This window comes from Pan paniscus, chromosome 2, assembly GCF_029289425.2.
Source record: "Pan paniscus chromosome 2, NHGRI_mPanPan1-v2.0_pri, whole genome shotgun sequence".
In the NCBI taxonomy this organism is placed as follows: Eukaryota; Metazoa; Chordata; class Mammalia; order Primates; family Hominidae; genus Pan; species Pan paniscus.
This window is the reverse complement of record NC_085926.1, coordinates 130,530,134-130,555,527: the sequence shown is the minus strand read 5'-3', so window position 1 is coordinate 130,555,527 and position 25,394 is coordinate 130,530,134. Positions and strand designations below refer to the sequence as shown.

Here is a 25,394-nt window from a genome sequence, read left to right as displayed (position 1 = left end):
CCTTGTGTAGTCAGTCGTCCCGGAGTTATTATGGATGAGCTGAAGAAATACAGGATGTGGTTCTGTGTTTCAGTCAAATTTGCCATTGGCCAAAAATGTGAGTATGTTTATTTTGAGCCTGTTATTAAATTTTGGCATTTTCAAATGTTCAGAAAAATATGATCCTCTCCTTTGTTAGAATATCAGATGATGTTCTCTAGTAGCCTGCTATAGCATTAGTAGCAGAGTAAACTTAGTTTCACAATTTTTTGATGTCATTACTAAAATTGCTATATATGAATATTTAAGATCTTCTTTGCTCTTATGTATGAAATATCTATCTTTGTGATAATTTTATATTGATACTTATAAAATATTCAACTCTTCCATAAACCCAGAAAAATAGAAATTTCACCAGTACTGGACATATGGCTCCAATTATAATCATGTGGGAAAATAAAGGAACATGTTAATAAAAACAGATTTAATATCATTTGTACATAGAAAGCATTAAGAACTCTTCAATAGAAAAAAATCATTGTTTTGTGATTTAGTTTAGAATTATACCAAATTTTGCTTGTCCATAATTTTTAAGTGCTTTCAATAATGGCCAGATTTTATTGTTTTGTATAACATAACATACATTTATACAGTACTCCTCTTTTATCTGAAGGGGATACGTTCTAAAACTCCCAGTGGGTGTCTGAAAACTGGGATAGTCCTGAATGCTATTTAGACTATGTTTTTTCTTATACATATGTACCTATGATACAGTTTAATCTATAAATTAGGCATAGTAAGACATTAATAATAACTGATAATAAAATAGAACAATTATAACAATACTCAGAATGGTACACTATTTAAAAATTACAAATTGTTTACTTCTGGAATTTTTCACTTAATATTTTTGGAATGCAGTTGGCCTCATAACTGAAACCTCAGACAGCAAAACTACAGATAACAGGGGACTACTATAATAGCAGAACTGATCTCCATTTAAATCAGTAATAGGCATTTATTGAATACCTACAGTAGGATGTATTGTCTACAAAGCACTAGGTGGGGTTTACAAAATAAGTAGAATACACAGCCCTCTTTCTAAAAAAAAAAAAAAATAAGTCTTAAGTTTTAGAAACAGAACACATGGGATATCTGAAGGACTCATTTAAAGGGGTGTCATATTAGCAAGTGCAGATTGCTATGATTGAGAGCTAGACAGTTCTGAAGTGCCATGCAATAAAGCAGTTGTCTAAGGGTGTCCCATGGAGAACTTTCTGAAGACCTTAAGTGTTGAACAGGCTTTAAAGAATGCAAAGTATATAAATCAGTGAAAGCATTCCTGATGGAATTTGCAAGGCACATTAGAAATTGCTTAAGACAGTAAACTATATGGGGGGAATCTGTCTTGCCAATCAATATTTAGTACATATCTCCATTGTGAGAAGTAGAAAACAATACTTTTATCTACATTTGCTGATTGGAGAAAGGACTGAGTTGTATCCCAAGTCATATATCAGTGAGGAAGCCAAAAATACAGTTCAAAATACTGATCCCCAATGTTCAGTATACTTCATTCATTCACTCATTCTTTCAGTGCACATTTATTGAATACTGTGTGTAGGTTATGGGAAAAGCAGGGTGGAATGGGGAGTGAAAGGACATTGAAAAAGATAAAGATGTCTTTGTTTTTAAAGTTTTCATATCCTTATCTAAGTCTACTGATGATATCTGCCTGCCTGTAAATTCAGCTTTTGTTTATTTATAGAACCTGATGTAGCTTCAAGTGATGCGACGAATATTGAATGCAGCATCCAACGAGATGAAGATAGCTATGTAATTAATGGCAAAAAATGGTGGAGCAGTGGTGAGTGTTCAGCCTAATTTTTTCACCTAACACACTGATCCTTTGTGCCAGATGCTATGCTAGAATATTGCTGTGATACATAGTGATCAGTTTCATGATCATAATTCTTTAAATTCTGCATGTGTAGGCCAGGTGCGGTGGCTAACACCTGTAATCCCAGCACTTTGGGAGGCTGAGGCAGGTGGATCACCTGAGGCCAGGAGTTCAAGACCAACCTGGCCAACATGGTGAAGCCCTGTCTCTACTAAAAATACAAAAATTAGCCAGGTGTGGTGGCAGGCACCTGTAATCCCAACTACTCAGGAGGCTGAGGCAGGAGACTTGCTTGACCCCGGGTGGCGGAAGTTGACACGCGCTGAGATGGCACCACTGTACTTCACCCTGGGCAACAAGAGTGAAACTCTGTCTCAAAAAAATGAAAAAATAATTAATTAATTCTGCATGTGAAAGCATTTTCAAACTTAGAAATAGTGGTTGAAAGAAAAAGTAATTTTAAAATAACATATGTTGGTTAGGTGATGTTTAAGAGCAGAAAACATGTCATTTTTTGTAGTTTTAGAGATAAAATTCATTAGTGCATACTCTTTTTGACCAATGTAATTGCTAGCAAAATTTAATTTTAGTAGGAGCATATTACATGGATTATAATAATTTACAGCAAATATTTTTTTAAAAAGATAAGCTGTACATGTTAATTAACAATAATTTATTGTGGTACATATTTTTATTACTCAAAAATAAAGTATTTAAATGAAAATAGGACATTTTATGCATGGGATAATGTATTTTTTAGTCAATCGGCAGTGGTAGACTTGTATAAACGGATGAATTCTTTAGGAAGTTAAGAAATTGGAACCCAGATGAAAATGATAGTCTGAGGATTACACCTAGACTATATATGATAAACCTAACATTTGTCATGATAACCAGTTATTAGTAAGAAAGTTGACATCATAGAAGCAAATTATGTCTTTAGGAACTTACCAGGAATGTTTTGAAAAGAATCAGAAAAGCTTATTATAGTTTTTTTTTTTATTGCTTTTTTGGAGGAGGTGGATTTTATAAAATTACTTACAAATTTAAAAAAAAACAGGAAAAAAGATAATTGGAGTTCTGCTGCATACTTATTCAAGTACTAACATTATGCAGGGAAATCATTCTTGTATTAAAACTTAGACAATTAAAAATAATTATAAATGCCTTTTAACATGAGCCTCTTTAATAATCTGTTTTAGATGGCCTAACTTACAGCATAGTGGGTTTTTTTTTAACTTCTTTTATTTTGAAATTATTATAAATTCACAGGAAGTTACAAAGATGGTACAGAGTGGTCCTGGGTACCCTTCACCCAGTTTTCCCCAATGGTTCCATCTTACATAATTATACTATAATGTCAAAACCAGGAAATTGAAATTGGTACAATGTGTGTATACAGTTCTGTGTCATTTTATCACTTGTGTAGATTTGTATAAGCACCACTGCAACCAAGATACAAAATTATCACCACAAAGCTCTTCTTCGTTACAGCAGAGTGTTATTCACTTATGCCTGTTACAATTATTTTCCTATATTGTTCATTTTAATTTTCATGTTTTGTACATTTATTATCTTGTTTCCTCTTCTTGGCTTTTATTTCTCCCCCTTCCCCCAACCCATTCTTTATTATAAGTTGCAACCACGGCGTCTGAGATTTGAGTTTCAGAATAATGCAGATGTTTTATTTGAGGGGAAAGCATCATTCATATGTATCCAAGCAAAAGGCAGAGCAGTTTTACCTTTAAATGCTAAAAGTACTGGTTGGCTCTGTAGGACCCTCAGAATCAAAAGGAAACTCCTCCACACTTTGTCTCTGTCTTCTCCAGGACCCATATTTCTTGGCCACTTTCATAACGTAGTTTTTGAAAGATGCTCCCATAAAAACATAAAGGATTGGGTTGAGGCAGCTGTGAAAGAGTGCGATGCTTTCTGTGATTTGGATGGCGATGTCCATGCGTTTGCTCATGTTGCAGCTGGTGATCAGGGAGTAGATGATGTCTATGGCTCGGCAGAACTTGACAATGTTATAAGGCAGTTGAGTGACAATGAAAACTATAACGACTGTGAACAGAACTTTTAGGGGTCGAGATATTTTAATGTTTGGCATCTTCATGAGTGTCCTTGCCGTGATAAAGTAGCACACCCCCATAATAAGAAAGGGTACTACAAATCCAATGCAGATCTCTAGCATTTGAATCAATGCTTTCATTGATGTTCCTAGGTAGCGGGGGAAAATGGGAATGCACCTAGCATTGTCATTTACTGTATAAAAAACCAGCTGGGGTATGCTCAGCAAGATGGCAGCCATCCAGACACAGAAACAGATGATCCAGCATGGTTTTCCCACTCCTGATTGGCTGGGGACTTTAGTTACTGCCACATATCTGTCTATGCTGATACAAGCCAGAAACTGCATTCCAGAGACAAAGTTTAGTGTGTACAAGGCTGAAGTTATTTTGCACATTATTTTCCCTAAAACCCACCCATGAACTGCATTAACAGCCCAAAAAGGCAGAGTGAATAGAAGGAGTAAATCTGCTACAGCCAAATTCAGGATGTACACATCTGTTTTGGTTCTCTGTTTCTTGTAATAGGCATAAATTGCCACTACCATGGAATTGCCTGCAAGTCCAATGACGAAAGCTATTGTGAGGAATACAGGGAGGAAAACTTTTGCAAATTCTCTGACATCTTCTTTGATACAGATCAATTCATATTGACTGTAGTCATAAGTGCCATTCATTTCATTTTCCTCATAATAATAATCTGTTGACTGATTCTGTTCCAAAGCCATGGCTCCAACCTAGATGGCAAAGAGAATACAGGATAGATATTTGTCTGAATATGCTTAAAAGGAAACAGTTTTTATCAAGCTGTTTTGTTCTTTCCCTAGAGTATAGCCTGTTGCTGTAACATATGTGAGCCTGAATCTAGCACTCTTTGAAACGCTTTAATGGGAGCCACATTGGAATATGACCCCAAGATTAGTTACTCAAACTTTGCTTGTACAATTCTGTGTGAAAGAGCTTGGATTTGAACAGGACAATAAACATAATGCCCTGGAGAATTTTCTTAATCATTAAATCCTAAATAAAAGTGAAGACTTTTATGTAAAAATGATTTTTAAAATATGAAAATTTAATTAGATTTTAACTAAAAAGAATAAATAGTGTTATAATCTTTACATACATAATTTTGTGAATCGTAAAAGTATATCTACAACAAATTGAATAAAAATGAAAATAGCAAATTACTTGGTTTATTTAAATTAAATTTATTTTTTATTTTGATGTTATTTATAAATTTAATTTAAATAAGTTAAATAAATTCTCTCAGCATTTGCACTAAATTTCACTAGTTGCCTTTTATAAAACAAGATCTCCTTTAGCCAACTTCCCTCCAAAACTGGTCACTACTTGCTTATTGTATACTGTTTTTTAGTAGCACCACTATCTTCTAATCATCCAAGCTGTAAGCCTGCTTCATTCTTGTCTTCTCTCTTACCTTCATCCCTGCTTCCCAATCAGTTCCCAAGTTCTGATTCTGCCTTCCAAATAGGTCTTGAATCTGTCTTCTTCTCTTAATCTGCACTCTTCCACACATTTGCACAATTCAGCTATTATGTTTCTCACCTAGCCTACTGCAATATCTTTCTTTTTTAATATTTAATATTTAATTTTTTTTTTTGAGATGGAGTCTCATTCTGTTGCCCAGGCTGGAATGCAGTGGCACAATCTCGGCTCACTGCAACCTCCGCCTCCCGGGTTCATGCGATTCTCCTGCCTCAGCCTCCCAAGTAGCTGGGATTACAGGTACACACCACCATGCCTGGCTAATTTTTTCTATTTTTAGTAGAGATGGGGTTTCACTATGTTGGCCAGACTGGTCTCGCACTGCTGACCCCGTGATCCACCTGCCTCGGCCTCCCAAAGTGCTGGGATTATAGGCGTGAGCCACCGAGCCCAGCCTATTTTTAAATTTTAATCCATTTATTTATTTATTTATTGACCAGGTTATGAGTCTGTATAACTTTTTGTATTTTTGATAGAGACGGGGTTTTACCAGGTTGCCAAGGCTGGTCTCAAACTCCTGGGCTCAAGCAATCTACCTGCCTTGGCCTCGCAAAGAGTTGGAGTAACAGGCATGAGCCACTGCACCTGGCCAAGCAGTATCTTTCTAACTGATAGCCTGTTGTTACTCCTCCTCAATACCTCCTTTTCAAAAACGTTTTTCTTACTTCCACCAGAGTATTTGATCTCTAAATTGCCAATCTACCTCTCCTCTGTTTTGTTCCTCATCTGGAAGACACATCTCTTCACCTGAAAGCCACAATCCAAGCTCCTTAGCATAACACCCAAGGCTCCCTTCATAATGTGGTGCCATCCATGGCTCCTGCCACCTCTCCCTACTCTGTGTCCACACTAGAGACAGTGATAGGACTAATTTCTCAGCAGTGGGCTGGCACCCACCATGCAGCAGCATCTGTCTACATCATTGCTCATTCTGTTCCTTTATCTACCATACAATTTCCTGCCCTTCCCTGGAAGGGCCAATTCCTACTCAATAAACGCGGATGCGACCTCCCCAGAAGACTTTCCTGATGTATTAGCAATCTCTACATACCCCTCAGAGAACTGATCCATTCTGTGGAAAGGATGCGTTTCCCATACTACCTTGTTCCTCTAGGTTTTAAGTTCCTCAAAGCATGACCTATTTGATTTGTGTTTGTAAATAAAATCTTGTTAATGTGCCTGGCACAAAGTAGCTTCTCAGTAAATATTTGTCAAATTAAAGCTTTTGCCAACAGGTATAAAGCTGTTACTCTAGAATGGATAGATAGTATGCCAGCAATCTTCTATGTCAACATTTTTATTGCACTATGTTGGCTACTAGCACCCCGTGGTATTAAGATAAGCTTGCACAGAATTCGTAAGTTTTGGAATGTATAAAATAATGACTTTCAGTGTTTTTATTATAGTGCTAAATTTTGTTTTCCTTTTTCTTTAGCCTTTCTATTTTCCTTGGGTTGTTTTTGTCCTCTGAAGTATCTCAAATATTCTTATAGAATCAATAATGAGAATATTATTTTTAAAACAGTGTGCCAACTTATAGTACATTTTCAAAAGAAATGTTCTTATGTTTGCTAACTTTTTTTGAATGAATATAGCAAAGAAAAGAAGGCTCTGAAGAAAGATACCACATAGAAGAATTGCTTTCATTATGTAAAAACCGGGTGCCAACTTTTTAAAATGACTCTTTTTATCATTAAAGTTACTTAAAAAGTTCCAATCTGGAAGACTACTCTGGTCTTCATGTTCTTATGCATTAATTATTAACACAGTATGAACCTTGTTCTTCCTTTCTCTTTCATCAGAAAATCTTGAACCTGATGATAAGGAATAATATGGCCAAATATTATAATATATTAAGGAAGGGAATTTTTAAGTAAGAATTAATCTTACTAAAAATGTGAGTAAAAAAGAGTAGAAATGGAATTATTTGCAGAAATGATCCTTCTGGCAGATATATAGACACGCTTTTAAGTGTCTTTATAATTACCATGAGAATAAAAAAAAATCAGTACTTGTAAAAGAAAGTGAAAAAAAGTGGTATAATAAAACCTATTTTCTCCTTAACAAAGTTTTACCGACAAGTAATGGCATTTAAAATCGTATTTTCTTCTTGCTATATTAAGATTTTCATTTAAGGTTAAAGTGTACAGCTATTTTCAAGTAACCCTTTTTTTTTTTTTTTTTTTTACAAGTAAGCATTTAAACTTTTATGCATCAAGACTCCCTCTATATAAGTAAATATACAAGATCTTTGGGCTTAAAAAAATATTCAAGTCAGAATAAGAAAAGAAAGAAAGTACCAACCTGTTGCAGTCGGCAGAGAGGAGCAGTCTTGAGTACAGAGTATAAAATCAAATGACCTAACTCCAGCTACTTTTGTTTTCACTTTACACCCCGCCTTTATCTTGTATCCAAGAAGGCTTTCCTGAAATTTAACCTTGTGAGCACTTGATATTTTATTTCCTGTAAAACCATCTGTGAAGTTAAATTCAACTTCTTAAGTGGTTTAGGTTACAAATTTGAGAAAATCCATCTTTTCTCAAAAACTATAGACCTTTCATAGTTTCCACTTAGTCAAAGGGGACAAGAAAGTGCCTGCAGCTGAGCTACTGACTGCTGAACCAGAAGGAGAATCCACCTGAGGGCATCTAGGCAGCACTTGTAGGTAGCATCTAGAGAAATACTCTCTAAAGTTATTTTGCCTAAGGAAGAGAGAAAATATGATTTTAACCAAGGAAAATATCTTTTTGAAGACTAAATTATCAAAGATTAAATTATAAGTAATCATTAGGTATTTGCAATAGAATTTAACATTTTTATGCCACATCATTTAATATTTATTTAAACTACTAGAGTCTTCCTGGCTTCACTGTACTTTCTCTATCCTTGTCCCAGAGTATTTTCCCATGGCTTTAAACTCTCTTGCTTTCTTGTTACCTTTTTTCCCAAAGCTAGAATACGAACCTTCAAAAGCCTTCAGTCTGGGAGGCTGTTTATTTTTTCCACATTTCCACACAAGTAAGTTAGAGAAAGAGAAATTTATGCTGATTTGGCCCTCATGGTCTATTTGAACTTGGCTTTCCTCAAATTTGCATGGCAGTTATCTATTTTTTCATGCAAGGCCAGGCTCAGTCTCCACCTGCAGAAATTATTTCAGACCCATGCCATTTTTTCTATTTTTCTCTTTTTTTAAAAAAAACTTTTAAGTTCAGGGGTACACATGCAGGTTTGTTACACAGGTAAACATGTATCATGGGGGTTTGTTGTGCGGATTATTTTATCACCCAGGTATTGAGCCTAGTACCCATTAGTTATTTTTCCTGATCCTCTTTCTCTACCACCCTCTACCCTTTGATAGGCCCCAGTATGTTTCCCTCCATGTGTCCATGTGTTCTCATCTTAGCTCCCACTTATAAGTGAGAACATTCAGTATTTAGCTTTCTGTCCCTTTGTTAGTTTGCTAAGGATAATGGTCTCCAGCGCCATCCACGTGCCTGCAAAGAACATGATCTCATTCTTTTTTATGGCTACATAGTATTCCATGCTGTATATGTACCACATTTTCTTTGTCCAGTCTATCATTGTTGGGCAAATATTTAGGTTGATTCCATGTCTTTGCTATTGTGCATAGTGCTGCAATGAACATATGCATGCATGTGTCTTTATAATAGAATAATTTATATTCCTTTGGGTATATACCCAGTAATGGAATTGTTGGCTCGAATGATATTTCTGTCTTTAGGTCTTTGAGGAATTGCCACACTGTTTTCTACAATGATTGAACTAATTTACACTCCCACCAACAGTTTGTAAGTGCTCCTTTTTCTTCACAACCTCACCAGCAGCTGTAATTTTTTGAGTTTTTAATAATAGCCATTTTGACTGGTGTGAGATGGTATCTCATTGTGATTTTGATTTGCATTTCTCTAATGATCTGTGATGTTTAGCTTTTTTTCATATGATTGTTGGCGGTATGTATGTCTTCTTTTGAGAACTGTCTGTTCACATCCTTTGCCCACTTTTTAATAGGGTTGTTTTTAATTATAAATTTAAATTTCTTATAGATGCTGGATATTAGACCTTTGTCAGATGCATAGTTTGCAAAGATTTTCTCCCATTCTGTGAGTTGTCTCTTTACTCTGTTGATAGTTTCTTTTGCTGTGCAGAAGCTCTTCAGTTTAATTAGGTCCCATTTGTCAATTTTTGCTTCTATTGCAATTGCTTCATCATGAATTCTCATAGTAGTCTACAAGATCCCACAAGGTCTGCCTCCATCCCTCATTGTCTCTCTGACCTCATTTCACACTACTCACCCCTTTGCCTACTTGTTCTCCCATACCCAGCTTCTTGCTGTTTGAGAGCATACCAGTCACAATCCTATCAGGGCTTTTGTGCTGGCTCTTCTGTCTGCTGGAATGTGCTCTGTCTTAGTAATTGCAAAGCTCACTTCCTCTTCTCTTTCAAGTCTTTGCCCAATCACCACCAGCTCACTGAGGCAATTCTTCACTACTCTACTTAAAATAACCCTCATCCATCTGGACTCCCAGTCCACCAGACCCATAGCACTTAACATGTTCTAATGCACCATATCATTTATGCTGTGATTGCTGTAAATTGTCTTTCACCCTGTATTAGAACATAAGCTTCATCAGAACAGGGACTTTTGTTTGCTTTGTTCATTGATATATCCCGAGTACCAAGAATAATGCCTGGCACATAATGACTACTCAAAAATATTTTGAATTAATAAAAACATTCTACTGTCCACTTTGATTATTATCTAACAACTGGTCTGCAACTGCAGCCTCCATAATTATCAGATAATAATCTCTTTGATCTTTCTGTATGATACACAATACTGACTTTTAGGCATTTGCAAGTACTATTACTCCTGTCTAGAGCACTCTTCCCACCCTATTTTAGTTCCCTAACTCCTATTTACAATTCAGATTTAGGTCTGACCTTAACATTAATCCAGGAAGCCTTCCATAACTCTTTCAGATTAGATCAGATATACCTACTCTCCTATAGTCTTTTCACTGTATTGTTGGTACTTATTTAAATTTTCTATCTTCCATAGCTATCTTATACCCTGCTGTATCCTCAGCGTTTGGCTTGGTACCTTACTCATGGTACCAGCTTAATGAATAATGATTAAATTCATGAATCAATCAACTGATATTTAAGTAACTTATCCTCCACAGACATAAAGTTTAGCAATGGAGCTGGAATTCTAAATTCAGATCTTTAGTCTATTTTATCATCTTATCTCTTATATCTCTTTATTTTATGATGCCATCTATTATAGAATCTTGATACTCTTTTATAGATTCAAAAGTATCTATCCCTTTCCTTTATTTACCCCACCCCCAACAACCATAAGCTTTTTTGTAAATGGGATTCCTTTATTGCAAATCGGTTGTAATGCTATAATCTTTACATCTTTTGAATTTACACATTGTTTTTGCTAATTCAGACACATACAAAGCCCTTGAGGCATAGGGGATCTCAGGATTGAGCAGCTTCCTCTGGTAGCGTGTGTATGAATGCTGTGTATAAATCATAGTGTATGAATCATGGTGAAACTAGCTGACTGGCTGGCCTTTTCCTGTATTTTCCCTTTTCTCCTGATAGAACTAGGAGAGACAGTGGTAATAGGGAAATTTGACAAAATATGTGAAATAATCATGTAGCTTGGAGGGTAGGCAGAAGCATCACTCACCTTAGGCAACTTTTCAAAGTACTTACTTGATGCTTCTTTAGCTCTCTTCTACTTCTCATATTCCTTAGAACTGACTATGATTCCATTTTGCTGCTTACCATAAATTGGCTCCTACTGTTAACCTCCCTAACATAGCAATGTCGCTTGTTCTTGAAGAATCTCTTTCCCCACACCCTCTTCTCATCCCTCCTCTTGTACTGTCATTTTGCTATGTTGCCCAGGCTGGCCTCCAACTCCTAGACTCAAACAATCCACCCATCCCGGCCAACAAAAGTGCTGGGATGAATCTGTAATTTTGATGAATATTGCCAAATTGTATTCCATAGGGATGGTATTACTTTGTTCTCTACCAATAATGTATAGAAATGTCTGTTTTTCTAAAATATTGTCAATAGAATGTGTTGTTTTACTACCACTTTGCTTTCTAAATGACTTGTAACAAATTCAGCACCCCTTATCTACCCTTGCCAGGCATGTGTGGAATACTGGATAATAAACTGCTTTTGAATGTTTTCATTATTGCTGTACTCCACGTTTATTTGATTAGTGGTAAAGTTAAGCAATTTTAAAAATCTCTTTTATTATTATTTCCTCTTTTTGCAATTGTGTTCTTTGCCCATCTGTATACTGATTTTTAGGTGTTCTTTATAATTTAGGGAGCTAAGTATTGCATACATTTTGTCATAAATGTTGAAACATTCCCCCCCAATTTTTTTTTGCTTTAAAATTTTATTTTCTAATGTACAGCAGTTTTATATAGACAAACCAATTGATCTTTGTCTGATTTTGATTTCATTTATCATTTTTAAGTTTTAAAATCCTTTCTCACCCAGAGATTTAATAAATATTATATTATTTTTCTTCTAGTTTTTTTATGTCTTGGTTTTTTTAATTTTCAACTCTGCTCTATTTGGGATTTATTTTGATCTAACCATTTTCTATAGTAACAACAGTAATAGCAGCAGCTTGTAACATTATTACTTAATTCTTATTATTTAGATGTAAACCTAGAGATGGATTCAGTGAATTTTGAAGATTTCCCTGTTAAAAATAACACACACTCTAAGAGAACACATGGGATTTTTTTTCTTTAACTGTGGGATTGTACAATGAACATCTTTTTTCATATAAGGGAAATTTTATTGTAAAATAGTACTTACTCCAATTTGAATTGTTAGTATTAAAGCTAAAACCAAATGAAGTTCAGGTGTTCTACCTCAGAAATTCTATGTTGGTAGAAGAAACAGCCTTGAGAATTTGTGGATGGCTATCTATGCTTCATGGTATGTAATTGTTTACATCACTTTCTTAATTGTTACAAACCACACTATACTCAAAGGTCATGTTTTTTTATCCACCTATCATCTCTCCTTTTGTTAGAAAATGATTTTGTGGGTAAAAGCGTAAGAAATTAAAAATCATCAACTAACATCAGGGAGATGTAATTTTTAGCCTGACTTAATCCTGGCACTTGAACAGCCTTGAAATACCACAGTGTCTGGATTAAAAACAAAATTACTTTATCTAAGCCATCTGTTTTCATTCACGAAGGCCTGTGACACAGCATATATGTTTAAATGTTCTCTGTTCTATTCAGATTTCCTCTAATATATTTTATTTATGACATTGGGTATCTTGTTCATTAACTAAAATGACACAAACAAGCAAAAACTCTCTATAAAAGAAGGTTGTTTCAACTGCTGCGCTTGCCAAATTCTGCTTGTAGCTAAGGGGAGATGATATCTTTGGGAAGGGTTTTTCTCATTTTTCTGAAACATCATTGTTAAATACAAATATTTCAAATTCTACAAACTATGTATTCACCCTTACTTCCTCTACTTAATGATCACAACAGACATCCAACTTAAAAATTGTATTTTTTAGAATATTAATTGTTCTCCATATAAGATTGAGGAAGACAGAATCAAAGAATTATTTGCCTTACTTCTTGAGTTTCTTCAAAATTTACCTGGTATCTGAAATCTAATGGGCATTTATATAAGGCTGTGGCAACATTTTTGTTTCTTTGCTTTGTTTGGAGACAAAATCTCACTCTATTGCCTAGGCTAGAATGCAGTGGCATGATCACGGCTCACTGCAACCTTGACTTTCTGGGGCTCAAGCAGTCCTGCCATCTCAACATCCCGAGTAGCTGGGACTACAGATGTGCTGCACTGTGCTTGGTGAATTTTTAAATTTTTTTGTATAGACGAGGTGTCGCTAGGTTGCCCAGGCTGGTTTCAAACTCTTGAGCTCAAGCGATCCTGCCACTTCAGCCTCCCAAAATTCTGGGATTACAGATATGAGTCATCATGCCCAGCCAACATTTTTAAATGATAGAAAGAATGAGGTAAGAAGTAATATTGGGAAATATTAGATACAAAATTATATATTCTGAATATTCGAAAAAGAGGGCTTTAGACCAGGGTTCAAAGGAATTAGAAGATTTTACTTCAGCTCACTGATGCTGGATAGCTAGCATCAGTGAAACCTTGAAAGATTTACCCAGATGTTCTTGATTGCCAGAATGGAAAGTAGAGAAAGAAAAATATCTCTGAAAATGGGCACATAGACCAATGGAACAGAATAGAGCCCAGAAATAAGGCTGCTCACCTATGACCATCTGATCTTTGACAAGGCTGACAAAAACAAGCAGTGGGGAAAAGACTCCCTATTCTATAGATAGTGCTGGGATAACTGGCTAGCCATATGCAGAAGATTGAAGCTGGACCCCTACCTTACACCATATACAAAAGTTAATTCAAAATGAATTAGAGACTTAAATGTAAAACCCAAAACTATAAAAACTCTGGAAGACGACCTAGGCAATACTGTCCTAGACATAGGGGTGGGCAAAGGGTACATGACAAAGACACCAAAGACAATCACAGCAAAAGCAAAAATTGACAAGTGAGATCTAATTAAACTTAAGAGCTTCTGCATAGCAAAAGAAACTATCAGCAGAGTGAGCAGACAACCTACAGAATGGAAGAAAATATTTGCAAACTATGTATCTGACAAAGGTCCAATATCCAGCATCTATAAGGAACTTGAACAAATTTACAAGAGAAAAACAATCTCATTAAAAAGTGGGCGAATGACATGAACAGAAACTTTTCAAAGGAAGATATATATGCAGCCAACAAAATATGAAAGAAAGCTCAATATCACTGATCATTAGAGAAATGCAAATCAAAATCACAATGAGATACCATCTCACGCCAGTCAGGATGGCTATTATTAAAAAGTCAAAAAATAACAGATGCGGGTGAGGTTGTAGAAAAAAAGGAACACTTAATACACTGTTGGTGGGAGTGTGAATTAGTTCAACCATTGTGGAAAGCAGTATGGAGATTCCCCAGAGAGCTAAATACAGAACTACTGGCCGAGCACGTAATCCCAGCACTTTGCAGGGCTAAGGCGGGAGGATCACTTGAGGCCAGGAGTTTGAGACCAGCCTGGCCAACATGGCAAAACCCCAAAATACAAAAATTAGCCAAGCATGGTGGCCATGCCTGTAATCCCAGCTACTCAGGAGGCCAAGGCACGAGAATCACTTGAACCTGGGAGCAGAGAGATTGCAGTGAGCTGAGATCGCACCACTCTACTCCAGCCTTGGCAACAGAGTGAGACTGTCTCAAAAAAATCCAAAAACAGAAACAAAAAACCCAGAACTACCATTCAACCCAGCAATCCCATTACTGGGTATATACCCAAAGGAACAGAAATTATTCTACCATAAAGACATATGCATGTGAATGTTCATTGCAGCACTACTCACAATGGAATCAACCTAAATGCCCATCAATGACAGATTGGATAAAGAATATGTGGTACATATACACCATGGAATACTATGCAGTCATTAAAAAGAATGAGATCATGTCTTTTGCAGGAACGTGGATGGAGCTGGAGGCTATTATCCTTAGCAAACTAGCACAAGAACAAATACCGCATGTTCTCACTTATAAGTGGGAACTAAATGATGAGAACTTATGAATGCAAACAAGGAAACAACAGACACAGAGGTCTGCTTGAGGGTGGAGGGTGGGAGGAGGGAAAGGAGCAGAAAAGATAACAATTGGGTACTGGGCTTAATACCTGGGTGGTGAAATAATCTGTGCAACAAACCCTAATGACACAAGTTCACCTATGTAACAAACCTTCACATTTACCCCCAAACGTAAAATAAAAGTTTGCTTTTTTTTAAAGAAAATATTTCTAATGAAAATGAACCTCCAATCATGTTGTTATGTCCTAATCTGATTTTCAGAAGTATGCCCACCATGGAGTATGCCCACACAATGCATTATGTGGGGCAAGTAGCATCAATCCTTCAGCCTGTAGGCATCTAGAGAGGCACTGGCCAAGGCTTCCTACAACTAAAACCTCAAAGATAGTCCCAAGTAGAAAAATATCCAGTTGAAAAATTAGAAGTGAACGCTCTGTAAATGATTCTTCCTCTATAATTTCTAACTAAGAATCAAAGCATGATTGCATATTATTGCATAGCCAGGGATAAAAGATTACCCCAACTGAGCATTTCCAGATAAGTCATTTAGGTAAGATCCACAATGAAAGGTAAGTATTGTCATCTGCCATTAAATCATCCTAATGTTCTTTGGGTTGGTCCTCAGATTAGTGGAATTTTGTCATAGTCCATTCAGGCCACTATTACACAACACCATTATTTAGGTAACTTCTAAACAACAAAAATGTATTTCTCATGGTTCTAGAGGCTGAAAAGTCTAAGAACAAGGCACCAATAGAGTTGGTGCCTGGTGAGGGCCTGCATTCTGGTTCATAGATGGCACCTTCTTGTTCTGTCCTCATATAGTGAAAAAGGTGACCAAGCTCTCTCAGTCCTCTTCAATAAATACACTAATTGCATTTTAATCACTTAATCACCTCCTTTTGGACCTAATCACCTGCCAAAGGCTTCATCTCCACATAAAATCAGCTTGGGGGTTAGGATTCCAAAACATGACTTCTAGGGAGGGACACATACCTTCAGACCATAGCAGTTTCTTTACCTGTTAACATCTATAAAATCAAAAGGACATATTTCTGTAAATATAAACAATGATAAACAATTTGAAAATTTAGACGTTTGGATAAATTAGGAAAGCCAAATAGAGTTACTGTGAAGAATATGACATTTAAGATTTTTAAAACTTAACTTTGAAATATGTGAATGGGTGATCTTTTCTCATTAGTACAAATGAGGATGGTCCTTTCTGAACTGATTAAAACATAGATTCCATTAAATTTGAAGGAATCTAAATTATAAGCAACAGTTTTAAAGCCGTTGCATTTCAATCTTAACTATATTTTACATATGTTATTTATAGTATGGAATAATGGAGGAGATTAGAATTTTAAGCTCTTGGTTTTATTGGTTTTGAAATTTTAGAGCTAAGATTTCTAATTCTGCTTATGTGATCATTTTGAAGTGAGCATTGCATTTCTCAAACTTCAGCTGATAAATAAAACTCATATATTTGTCATGAATAAAAACGTATATTTGTATTCAAATATTAATGAATGTATAAGAAATTATAACACTGGGTAAGTGAAGACCTGATTTTTGGCAAAGTTTAAAGGTAAGAACTCTGGGGGAGTTCTACGCTAGTCTGGTGGAGTAAGTGCTTAAGATGAACCTTCCCACAGATAACAGCTAAAAAGCTACAGAATACCTACATGCATACATACATACATACATACCTGCCTGCCTGAAATTCTCAGGGAAGTGAACAAAAGCAAGCTGATTTTGTAGGGGAGTCAAAATTTGGAAAGTGAGATGGGCACAGGGTGAGTTTTTCATTTTTAGACTTTAGCCTGAGGAAACAGTGTGGAACAGGAAAGCTAAAGCTTCTTTAGAAAACTCAGATCTCTGTGTCCTGAGGAACCAGAGGAGAGTGTCTAGGGCAGCCATCACTGCTGGGAAATGAGGTGGGTATTCCTGGAAAGGAAAAAGCCAGAAAAGGGGAGCTCCAGCTTTCATGTGGAAACTTTGCTTGGGTCTCTGGCTAACTCCTGAATGAAAGTAATGCGCAGGGCAAACTCAAAGCACCTTGCAGCTAAATAATAAGAACTACGCTGAAATCTGATTTCCCATCCACCTGAATTGTGATAGACTCTGCGGTTTTACTCTACCTAAGTTAATTGCCTGTCAAAACAAAACCATCAACATTCTGTGGAGGAATACGACAGAATCCAGAGTTTCAAAACAAAAAAATCACAATATCCGGAATACAATCTAAAATTGCTCAACCAATGAAGAATAAGGAAAACATGACCCATTTTCAAGGGGAAAGGCCAACACCCAAATGATTCAAATGTTGGAATCATCAGACAAGGACTTAAGGCAGCTATTATAAATGTGCTCATTGAGGTCAAGAAAAATAAAACATTAAGAAATATCAGAAGAGAAATAGAAAACATAAAAAATAACCAAGTAGGAATATCAGAACTTAAAGGTAAAATATCTGAAAAGAAATTCACTGACTGGGCTTAATAACATAATGGAGATAACAGAGGAAAGAATGAACGAACTTGAAGATAAACAATAGAAATTACCCAATATGAAGAAAAGATGTAAAGAAATGAACAATCCTAGGGACTATTTAGTTCTAAAATATGTGTGATTAGAGTTCCAGAAGAGGCAAGAGGGAGAGATTTGCATTTGAAAAAAGAATAAACTAAAAATTCTAAAACTGCTAATTATTTTTGATTGATATAAAATAAATGTGTTTAACCTGAATTAAGGGTCTTTGTTGTCTAATGTCAGTGCACATACCAGAGTTTTGTTTTTTTGTTCTCTTTTGAGACAGAGTTTTGCTCTTGTTGCCCAGGCTGGAGTGCAATGGCACGATCTCAACTCACTCACTGCAGCCTCTGCCTCCCAGGTTCAGGCAATTCTCCTGCCTCAGCCTGCCAAGTAGCTGGGATTACAGGCGCCCACTACCATGCCTGGCTAATTTTTTGTATTTTTAGTAGAGACGGGGTTTCGCCATGTTGGCCAGGCTGGTCTCGAACTCCTGGCCTCAGGTGATCCGCCCACCTCAGCTTCCCAAAGTGTTGGGATTACAGGCGTGAGCCACTGTGCCCAGCCTATTATAGACTTTTTGATGCGTGATAAAATGTTCTACTTGAAAAACATTACATTTTTTAACTTGTATTTATGAAAATGCTTGTATTTTTCTTTTAGTGAAAATTTATTTTCAGTATAATAGTTTCTTATTTTATTTAATAAGATGATGGAGCAAATGCCCAGAAGGGTAGAGAAAATGGTTTTTCTCTCTCAGATGTAATATAGACAATAAGTCATGTATTTGGGGGAAAAATGGGACAGATAATTTTGCCCAGCATATTAGGTATCTGATTGCAGTGGGACATCTCTTGGTCAATTTAATGCATGTGGTTTTTTTTTTATTACACTTTAAGTTTTGGGGTACATGTGCACAACGTCTAGGTTTGTTACATATGTATGCATGTGCCATGTTGGTGTGCTGCACCCATTAACTCGTCATTTAACATTAGGTATATCTCCTAATGCTATCTATCCTGCCTCCCCCCACCACACAACAGGCTCTGGTGTGTGATGTTCCCCTTCCTGTGTCCATGTGTTCTCATTGTTCAATTCCCACCTATGAGTGAGAACATGCGGTGTTTGGTTTTTTGTCCTTGCGATAGTTTGCTGAGAATGATGGTTTCCAGCTTCATCCATGTCCCTACAAAGGACATGAACTCATCATTTTTTATGGCTGCGTACTATTCCATGGTGTATATGTGCCACATTTTCTTAATCCAGTCTATCATTATTGGACATTTGGGTTGGTTCCAAGTCTTTGCTATTGTGAATAGTGCCGCAATAAACATACGTGTGCATGTGTCTTTATAGCAGCATGATTTATAATCCTTTGGGTATATACCCAGTAATGGGATGGCTGGGTCAAATGGTATTTCTAGTTGTAGATCCCTGAGGAATCGCCACACTGACTTCCACAGTGGTTGAACTAGTTTACAGTCCCACCAACAGTGTAAAAGTGTTCCTATTTCTCCACATCCTCTCCAGCACCTGTTGTTTCCTGACTTTTTAATGATCACCATTCTAACTGGTGTGAGATGGTATCTCATTGTGGTTTTGATTTGCATTTCTCTGATAGCCAGTGATGATGAGCATTTTTTCATGTGTCTTTTGGCTGCATAAATGTCTTCTTTTGAGAAGTGTCTATTCATATCCTTTGCCCACTTTTTGATGGGGTTGTTTGTTTTTTTCTTGTAAATTTGTTTGAGTTCATTGTAGATTCTGGATATTAGCCCTTTGTCAGATGAGTAGATTGCAAAAATTTTCTCCCATTCTGTAGGTTGCCTGTTCACTCTGATGGTAGTTTCTTTTGCTGTGCAGAAGCTCTTTAGTTTAATTAATTGAAGTCAATTTTGTCTTTTGTTGACATTGCTTTTGGTGTTTTAGACATGAAGTCCTTGCCCATACCTATGTCCTGAATGGTATTGCCTAGGTTTTCTTCTAGGGTTTTTATGGTTTTAGGTCTAACATGTAAGTCTTTAATCCATCTTGAATTAATTTTTGTATAAGGTGTAAGGAAGGGATCAAGTTTCAGCTTTCTACATATGGCTAGCCAGTTTTCCCAGCACCATTTATTAAATAGGGAATCCTTTCCCCATTTCTTGTTTTTGTCAGGTTTGTCAAAGATCAGATAGTTGTAGATATGCGGCATTATTTCTGAGGGCTCTGTTCTGTTCCATTGGTCTATATCTCTGTTTTGGTACCAGTACCATGCTGTTTGGTTACTGTAGCCTTGTAGTATAGTTTGAAGTCAGGTAGTGTGATGCCTCCAGCTTTGTTCTTTTGGCTTAGGATTGACTTGGCAATACGGGCTCTTTTTTGGTTCCATGTGAACTTTAAAGTAGTTTTTTCCAATTCTGTGAAGAAAGTCATTGGTAGCTTGATGGGGATGGCATTCAATCTATAAATTACCTTGGGCAGTATGGCCATTTTCATAATATTGATTCTTCCTACCCATGAGCATAGAATGTTCTTCCATTTGTTTGTATCCTCTTTTATTTCCTTGAGCAGTGGTTTGTAGTTCTCCTTGAATAGGTCCTTCACGTCCCTTGTAAGTTGGATTCCTAAGTATTTTATTCTCTTTGAAGGAATTGTGAATGGGAGTTCAGTCATGATTTGGCTCTGAAAGGAAAAAGTGGTACCAGCCACTGCAAAAACATGCCAAACTGTAAAGACCATCGAGGCTAGGAAGAAACTGCATCAACCAATGAGCAAAATAACCAGCTAACATCATAATGACAGGATCAAATTCACACATAAAAATATTAACCTTAAATGTAAATGGGCTAAATGCTCCAGTTGAAAGACACAGACTGGCAAATTGGATAAAGAGTCAAGACCCATCAGTGTACTGTATTCAGGAAACCCATCTCACGTGCAGAGACACACATAGGCTCAAAATAAAGGGCTGGAGGAAGGTGTACCAAGCAAATGGAAAACAAAAAAAGGCAGGGGTTGCAATCCTAGTCTCTGATAAAACAGACTTTAAACCAACAAAGATCAAAAGAGACAAAGAAGGCCATTACATAATGGTAAAGGGATCAATTCAACAAGAAGAACTAACTATCCTAAATATATATGCACCCGATATAGGAGCACCCAGATTCATAAAGCAAGTCCTTAGAGACCTACAAAGAGACTTAGACTCCCACACAATAATAATGGGAGACTTTAACACCCCACTGTCAACATTAGACAGATCAACGAGACAGAAAGTTAACAAGGATATCCAGGAATTGAACTCAGTTCTGCACCAAGCGGACCTAGTAGACATCTACAGAACTCTCCACCCCAAATCAACAGAATATACATTCTTTTCAGCACCACACCACACCTATTCCAAAATTGACCACATAGTTGGAAGTAAAGCACTTCTCAGCAAGTTCAGCAAATGTAAAAGAACAGAAATTATATCAAACTGTCTCTCAGACCACAGTGCAATCAAGCTAGAACTCAGGATTAAGAAAACCACTCCAAACTGCTCAACTACATGGAAACTGAACAACCTGCTCCTGAATGACTACTAGGTACATAACGAAATGAAGGCAGAAATAAAGATGTTCTTTTAAACCAACGAGAACAAAGACACAACATACCAGAATCTCTGGGACACATTCAAAGCAGTGTGTAGAGGGAAATTTATAGCACTAAATGCCCACAAGAGAAAGCAGGAAAGACCTAAAATTGATACCCTAACATCACAATTAAAAGAACTAGGGAAGCAAGAGCAAACACATTCAAAAGCTAGCAGAAGGCAAGAAATAGCTAAGATCAGAGCAGAACTGAAGGAAATAGAGACACAAAAAACCCTTCAAAAAATCAGTGAATCCAGGAGCTGGTTTTTTGAAAAGATCAACAAAATTGATAGACCGCTAGCAAGACTAATAAAGAAGAAAAGAGAGAAGAATCAAATAGATGCAATAAAAAATGATAAAGGGGATATCACCACCGATCCCACAGAAATACAAACTACCATCAGAGAATACTATAAACACCTCTACGCAAATAAACTAGAAAATCTAGAAGAAATGGATAAATTCCTCAATGCATACACCCTCCCAAGACTAAACGAGGAAGAAGTTGAATCTCTGAATAGACCAATAACAGGGTCTGAAATTGAGGCAATAATTAATAGCTTACCAACGAAAAAAAGTCCAGGACTAGATGGATTCACAGCCAAATTCTACCAGAGATACAAGGAGAAGCTGGTACCATTCCTCCTGAAACTATTCCAATCAATAGAAAAAGAGGGAATCCTCCCTAACTCATTTTATGAGGCCAGCATCATCCTGATGCCAAAGCCTGGCAGAGACACAACAAAAAAACAGAATTTTAGACCAATATCCCTGGTGAACATCGATGTAATGCATGTTGTTAAAAAATTTCCTGTCCCAGTTAGTTAAGAGTCCTCTCTCTTCCTTTTTAGTCGTAGATAAAATCATTTATATGCATATGTGATTGCATGTTCTTACAACTCTGAGGCTGTGACTATGGAGAAAGCAGGCTTACAATTCAAGTTCTAAGTCGGTTTAAGGTGTCTCCTTATTCTACCACCAGCCTGGAGGTGAACAGAGTCACCCATTTTAGGCACACTGCCTTCCTCTCCTTCCCTCCCTTTCTCAGATAATATCTATTTTAGGTGTTTTTTTTTTTAAATCAGTTTTAGCATTTTGTCAGACAGAGTGTGCATGTAGGATTTCTGGAGTTATGTATTACATAGAAGTGGGGAAATGACTCCTCCACAGCCCTCAGATTAGATATTCAGATTAAAAGCAAATTCAGAAAGAAAAATAAAACATTGTAGTTCAGTCAACAAGCCTCTCAGTCTCCTACTTGGGAATCCACAGATTTGTTTAAAAGATGGATTTTTTTCTTTAATGTTTTTAAAGTCATCATTACCCAGTTAGAAGTAGTAACAAAGGAAAAAATATCTGAGAGCATTGTTTCCCATGTCTCCACATCCAAACATCATGCCCTACAGAAAACTCTTTTTTTTTTTAACAGTTTCTGTTTGTAGTTCTCTGGTTTCCATTATAATTGTAGATAAAATATTTTTTCTCTTTCTTAATTTATTCATTTTAGACAGTATCCATTGGCTCCCCAATTTGAATAATGACAATTTCACTCATTTGTCTCATAACTCTCTCTGCTCTTTCTTAATGTATTTATCTTATTACATTGTTTTTTGTTGTTTTTTTATTTTTTAAACCTTAAATAATTGTTAAAGTTCTCTGCATCCTCATTTCACAGATTCTATTCAAGCTCTACTTTAATATAAGAATATGTATACTCTTAACCCTTTCTACACTCTTTATCCCTCCCTTTCTTATTGTAACTTGTATCAGCTACAGCTTATACTTTCACATTTTCAGGATTACTAATATTTATATTCTGTCTTGCAGCCACAACTGTAGTTGACTACAGGATAATTGTAAACTTTGAAAACCAATACATAGCACTTATCTTAGAGGACCATGTAAATATTGTTTGATGCTGGCCTAAGTAGTGTGTTAGATTTTGTGTCCTTCTGTAACTGATGCAATATAAAATCACCTGGGCCATTCTGAGGACTGTTTCTAGAATCAAGGTCAATTAGAATGCTTTTCTCATATACTATATATTAAATTCATGTCACATTATTTTATATTTGGACCACAGTTCACTTGTGCATTTCAACATTATTTTCCTGGAGTTTCTAATTGCCATGTCTCTTTATTTGCATTATTTGCTTTTATAATATCTCCTTCCCCTTACATATACACACATCTCTAGATTGCACCTTTACTTCTATTGACTTTCTTTCCTGGAGACTTCTCTCTTAAAGACTTTAGTATTTATTTTCCAATCTGGACTGATTACCCTTTAGGCATACTTTGATGCAATTATTCTAGGATTTTCAGATAATAGTTTCCTGGGATCCAGTATCTTTTGGATTCTAAGACTTCCTTTCTCTTGACTTACTCCCTTATTTTGCTCGAGTATATTCTTATTTTTTTGAGAAAAAGTACATAATAGTTAAATTCTCTGAGATCTTACATATCTGAATATGTATTTATTCTTCCATTACATAAATTGATAGTTTGGACAAGTATAGAATTCTAAGTTGAACTATTCATTTTCATCTAGCATCCCTGGTGGTTGTTGAGAAGTCTGATGCCAGACTAATCCTCGGTCCTTTTAGTTGGCTTGTTTTATTCTCTCTGAAACCTTTTAAGATTTCCTGTTCTTCGTTGATGTTTTGAAATGTCACAAGCATTTATCTAATAGATTCTTCTTGCTAGTCAATGGCTTTTTCAATCTGAAGATGTTTTTCTTCAGTTCTAGAAAATGTTCTTCCACACATTTCTTCAATAAATTATTCCCTCTGTTTTTCTCTGTTTTCTCTTTATTTGACTCCTTTTACTCTGATGTTAGACTTCATGTTTTGGCTCTAAGTGTCTCTTACATTTTTGGCCAGTCATTCTCTTTAATATTGCAGGTTCTTTTTACATACTACAGATTCTTGGTTTTCTATTCACACTTAAGAGAAAAGAAAGGGTAGCTGGTTGAGGTTTCATCTGTTATTAACTTCTGCCCATCTTCTCCCCATAATATTTTGAAATAAATCTCAGACATCACGTCATTTCCTTCCCAAATATTTTAGTATGTGTCTCTGTAAGGGCTCTTTAAAAAATGTAACCACAATACCATTAGCACACCTAAAATTACTTAATATCATGACATTTCCAATAACTATTCACATTTCTAATTGCTTAATAATTACCATTAATACTTTTTATTTTGTTTGATTGAATTAGGATCTAAGTAAGGTCTAAAAATCGCTGTTGGTTGATACGCCTTTTAAGTCTCTCTCTTTTGATCTTACAAGCTACTTCTCTATCTCTCTTTTTTCTTTTTATTGCAATTTAATTGTTGAAGAAACTGGATTAGTTGTCTTATAGATTTCCCACAGTCTGAACTTTACTGATTACATTCCTGCAATGTCCTTTAATATGTTCCATGGAGTTTATCCTTTTAACTCCTGGAATTTTATAATATTATTCAACTATTTGACATCATTCCTAACATTTCTCATTAAATCTTTATATGATTTCAAATCTCCTCAAACCTCTTTTTATAATAAATCAGAAAAAAGAATCCGATCATTTGTTTGAGACTTTGTACAGATGTGTTTAACTTAATCTGATCCAGTTGTGTGCAGCCTTGTAATTGAAAATCTACTTAAATGGTAGTTTTCCCAAGGGACTAGACTTACTAGTAAACATGAAAAGTAATTTTTGCAAAAAGACCCTTGTAGGCAATTGCCACAGACCCCTGAACTGTGATAAAATAAAATTTTGCATTAAAATGAAAAAATATTTTTAAAATTTGACCCTTAAGAAATTAATAAAAGAACCAGGCTTATTGAAAGTGGGATCACAGCCTCATATACGTTGACATATAAAATATTGTATTAGACATATAAAATTTCTCAGCTTTTCTAGCATGCTGATGTCTGAAATGGTGTAAATGGGAGAGGTGGCAGTTCTTTCATGCTGCTTTGACTTCTGGTTATTTTTGTGTAGCAGCTTTCATTGATGGGGTCCATTCTTGGCCTTGCCTAATCATTTTTCTTGGATGATATAGAGT

General features: G+C 36.0%; 2 protein-coding genes across 5 annotated transcripts in view; one reads left to right on the top strand and one right to left on the bottom strand.

Annotated features, from left to right (window-relative positions):
* Positions 1-25,394, top strand: part of ACAD11 (acyl-CoA dehydrogenase family member 11) — a 102,346-nt gene that overhangs the window by 55,387 nt on the left and 21,565 nt on the right. For both annotated transcript variants that reach the window (XM_008976104.4, XM_008976106.5), the window contains exon 13: positions 1,748-1,846. In XM_008976104.4, coding sequence (XP_008974352.3) covers positions 1,748-1,846 — 99 coding nt within the window. The remainder of the gene's footprint in view (positions 1-1,747; positions 1,847-25,394) is intronic.
* On the bottom strand, positions 447-25,394 carry ACKR4 (atypical chemokine receptor 4). 3 transcript variants are annotated; one of them, XM_063602933.1, is made up of 3 exons: positions 7,759-25,394; positions 3,622-4,685; positions 447-2,248 (listed from the first exon to the last, which is right to left on the bottom strand). In XM_063602933.1, exon 2 carries the CDS (start codon positions 4,674-4,676, stop codon positions 3,624-3,626), a length of 1,053 nt encoding a protein of 350 aa, XP_063459003.1. In that variant the 5' UTR covers positions 4,677-4,685; positions 7,759-25,394; the 3' UTR covers positions 447-2,248; positions 3,622-3,623. The 3 variants fall into 3 exon arrangements, with proteins under 3 accessions (XP_063459003.1, XP_063459004.1, XP_003822562.1); XM_063602934.1 differs by having other exon boundaries at positions 447-2,227; XM_003822514.5 differs by lacking the exon at positions 447-2,248 and having other exon boundaries at positions 2,864-4,685.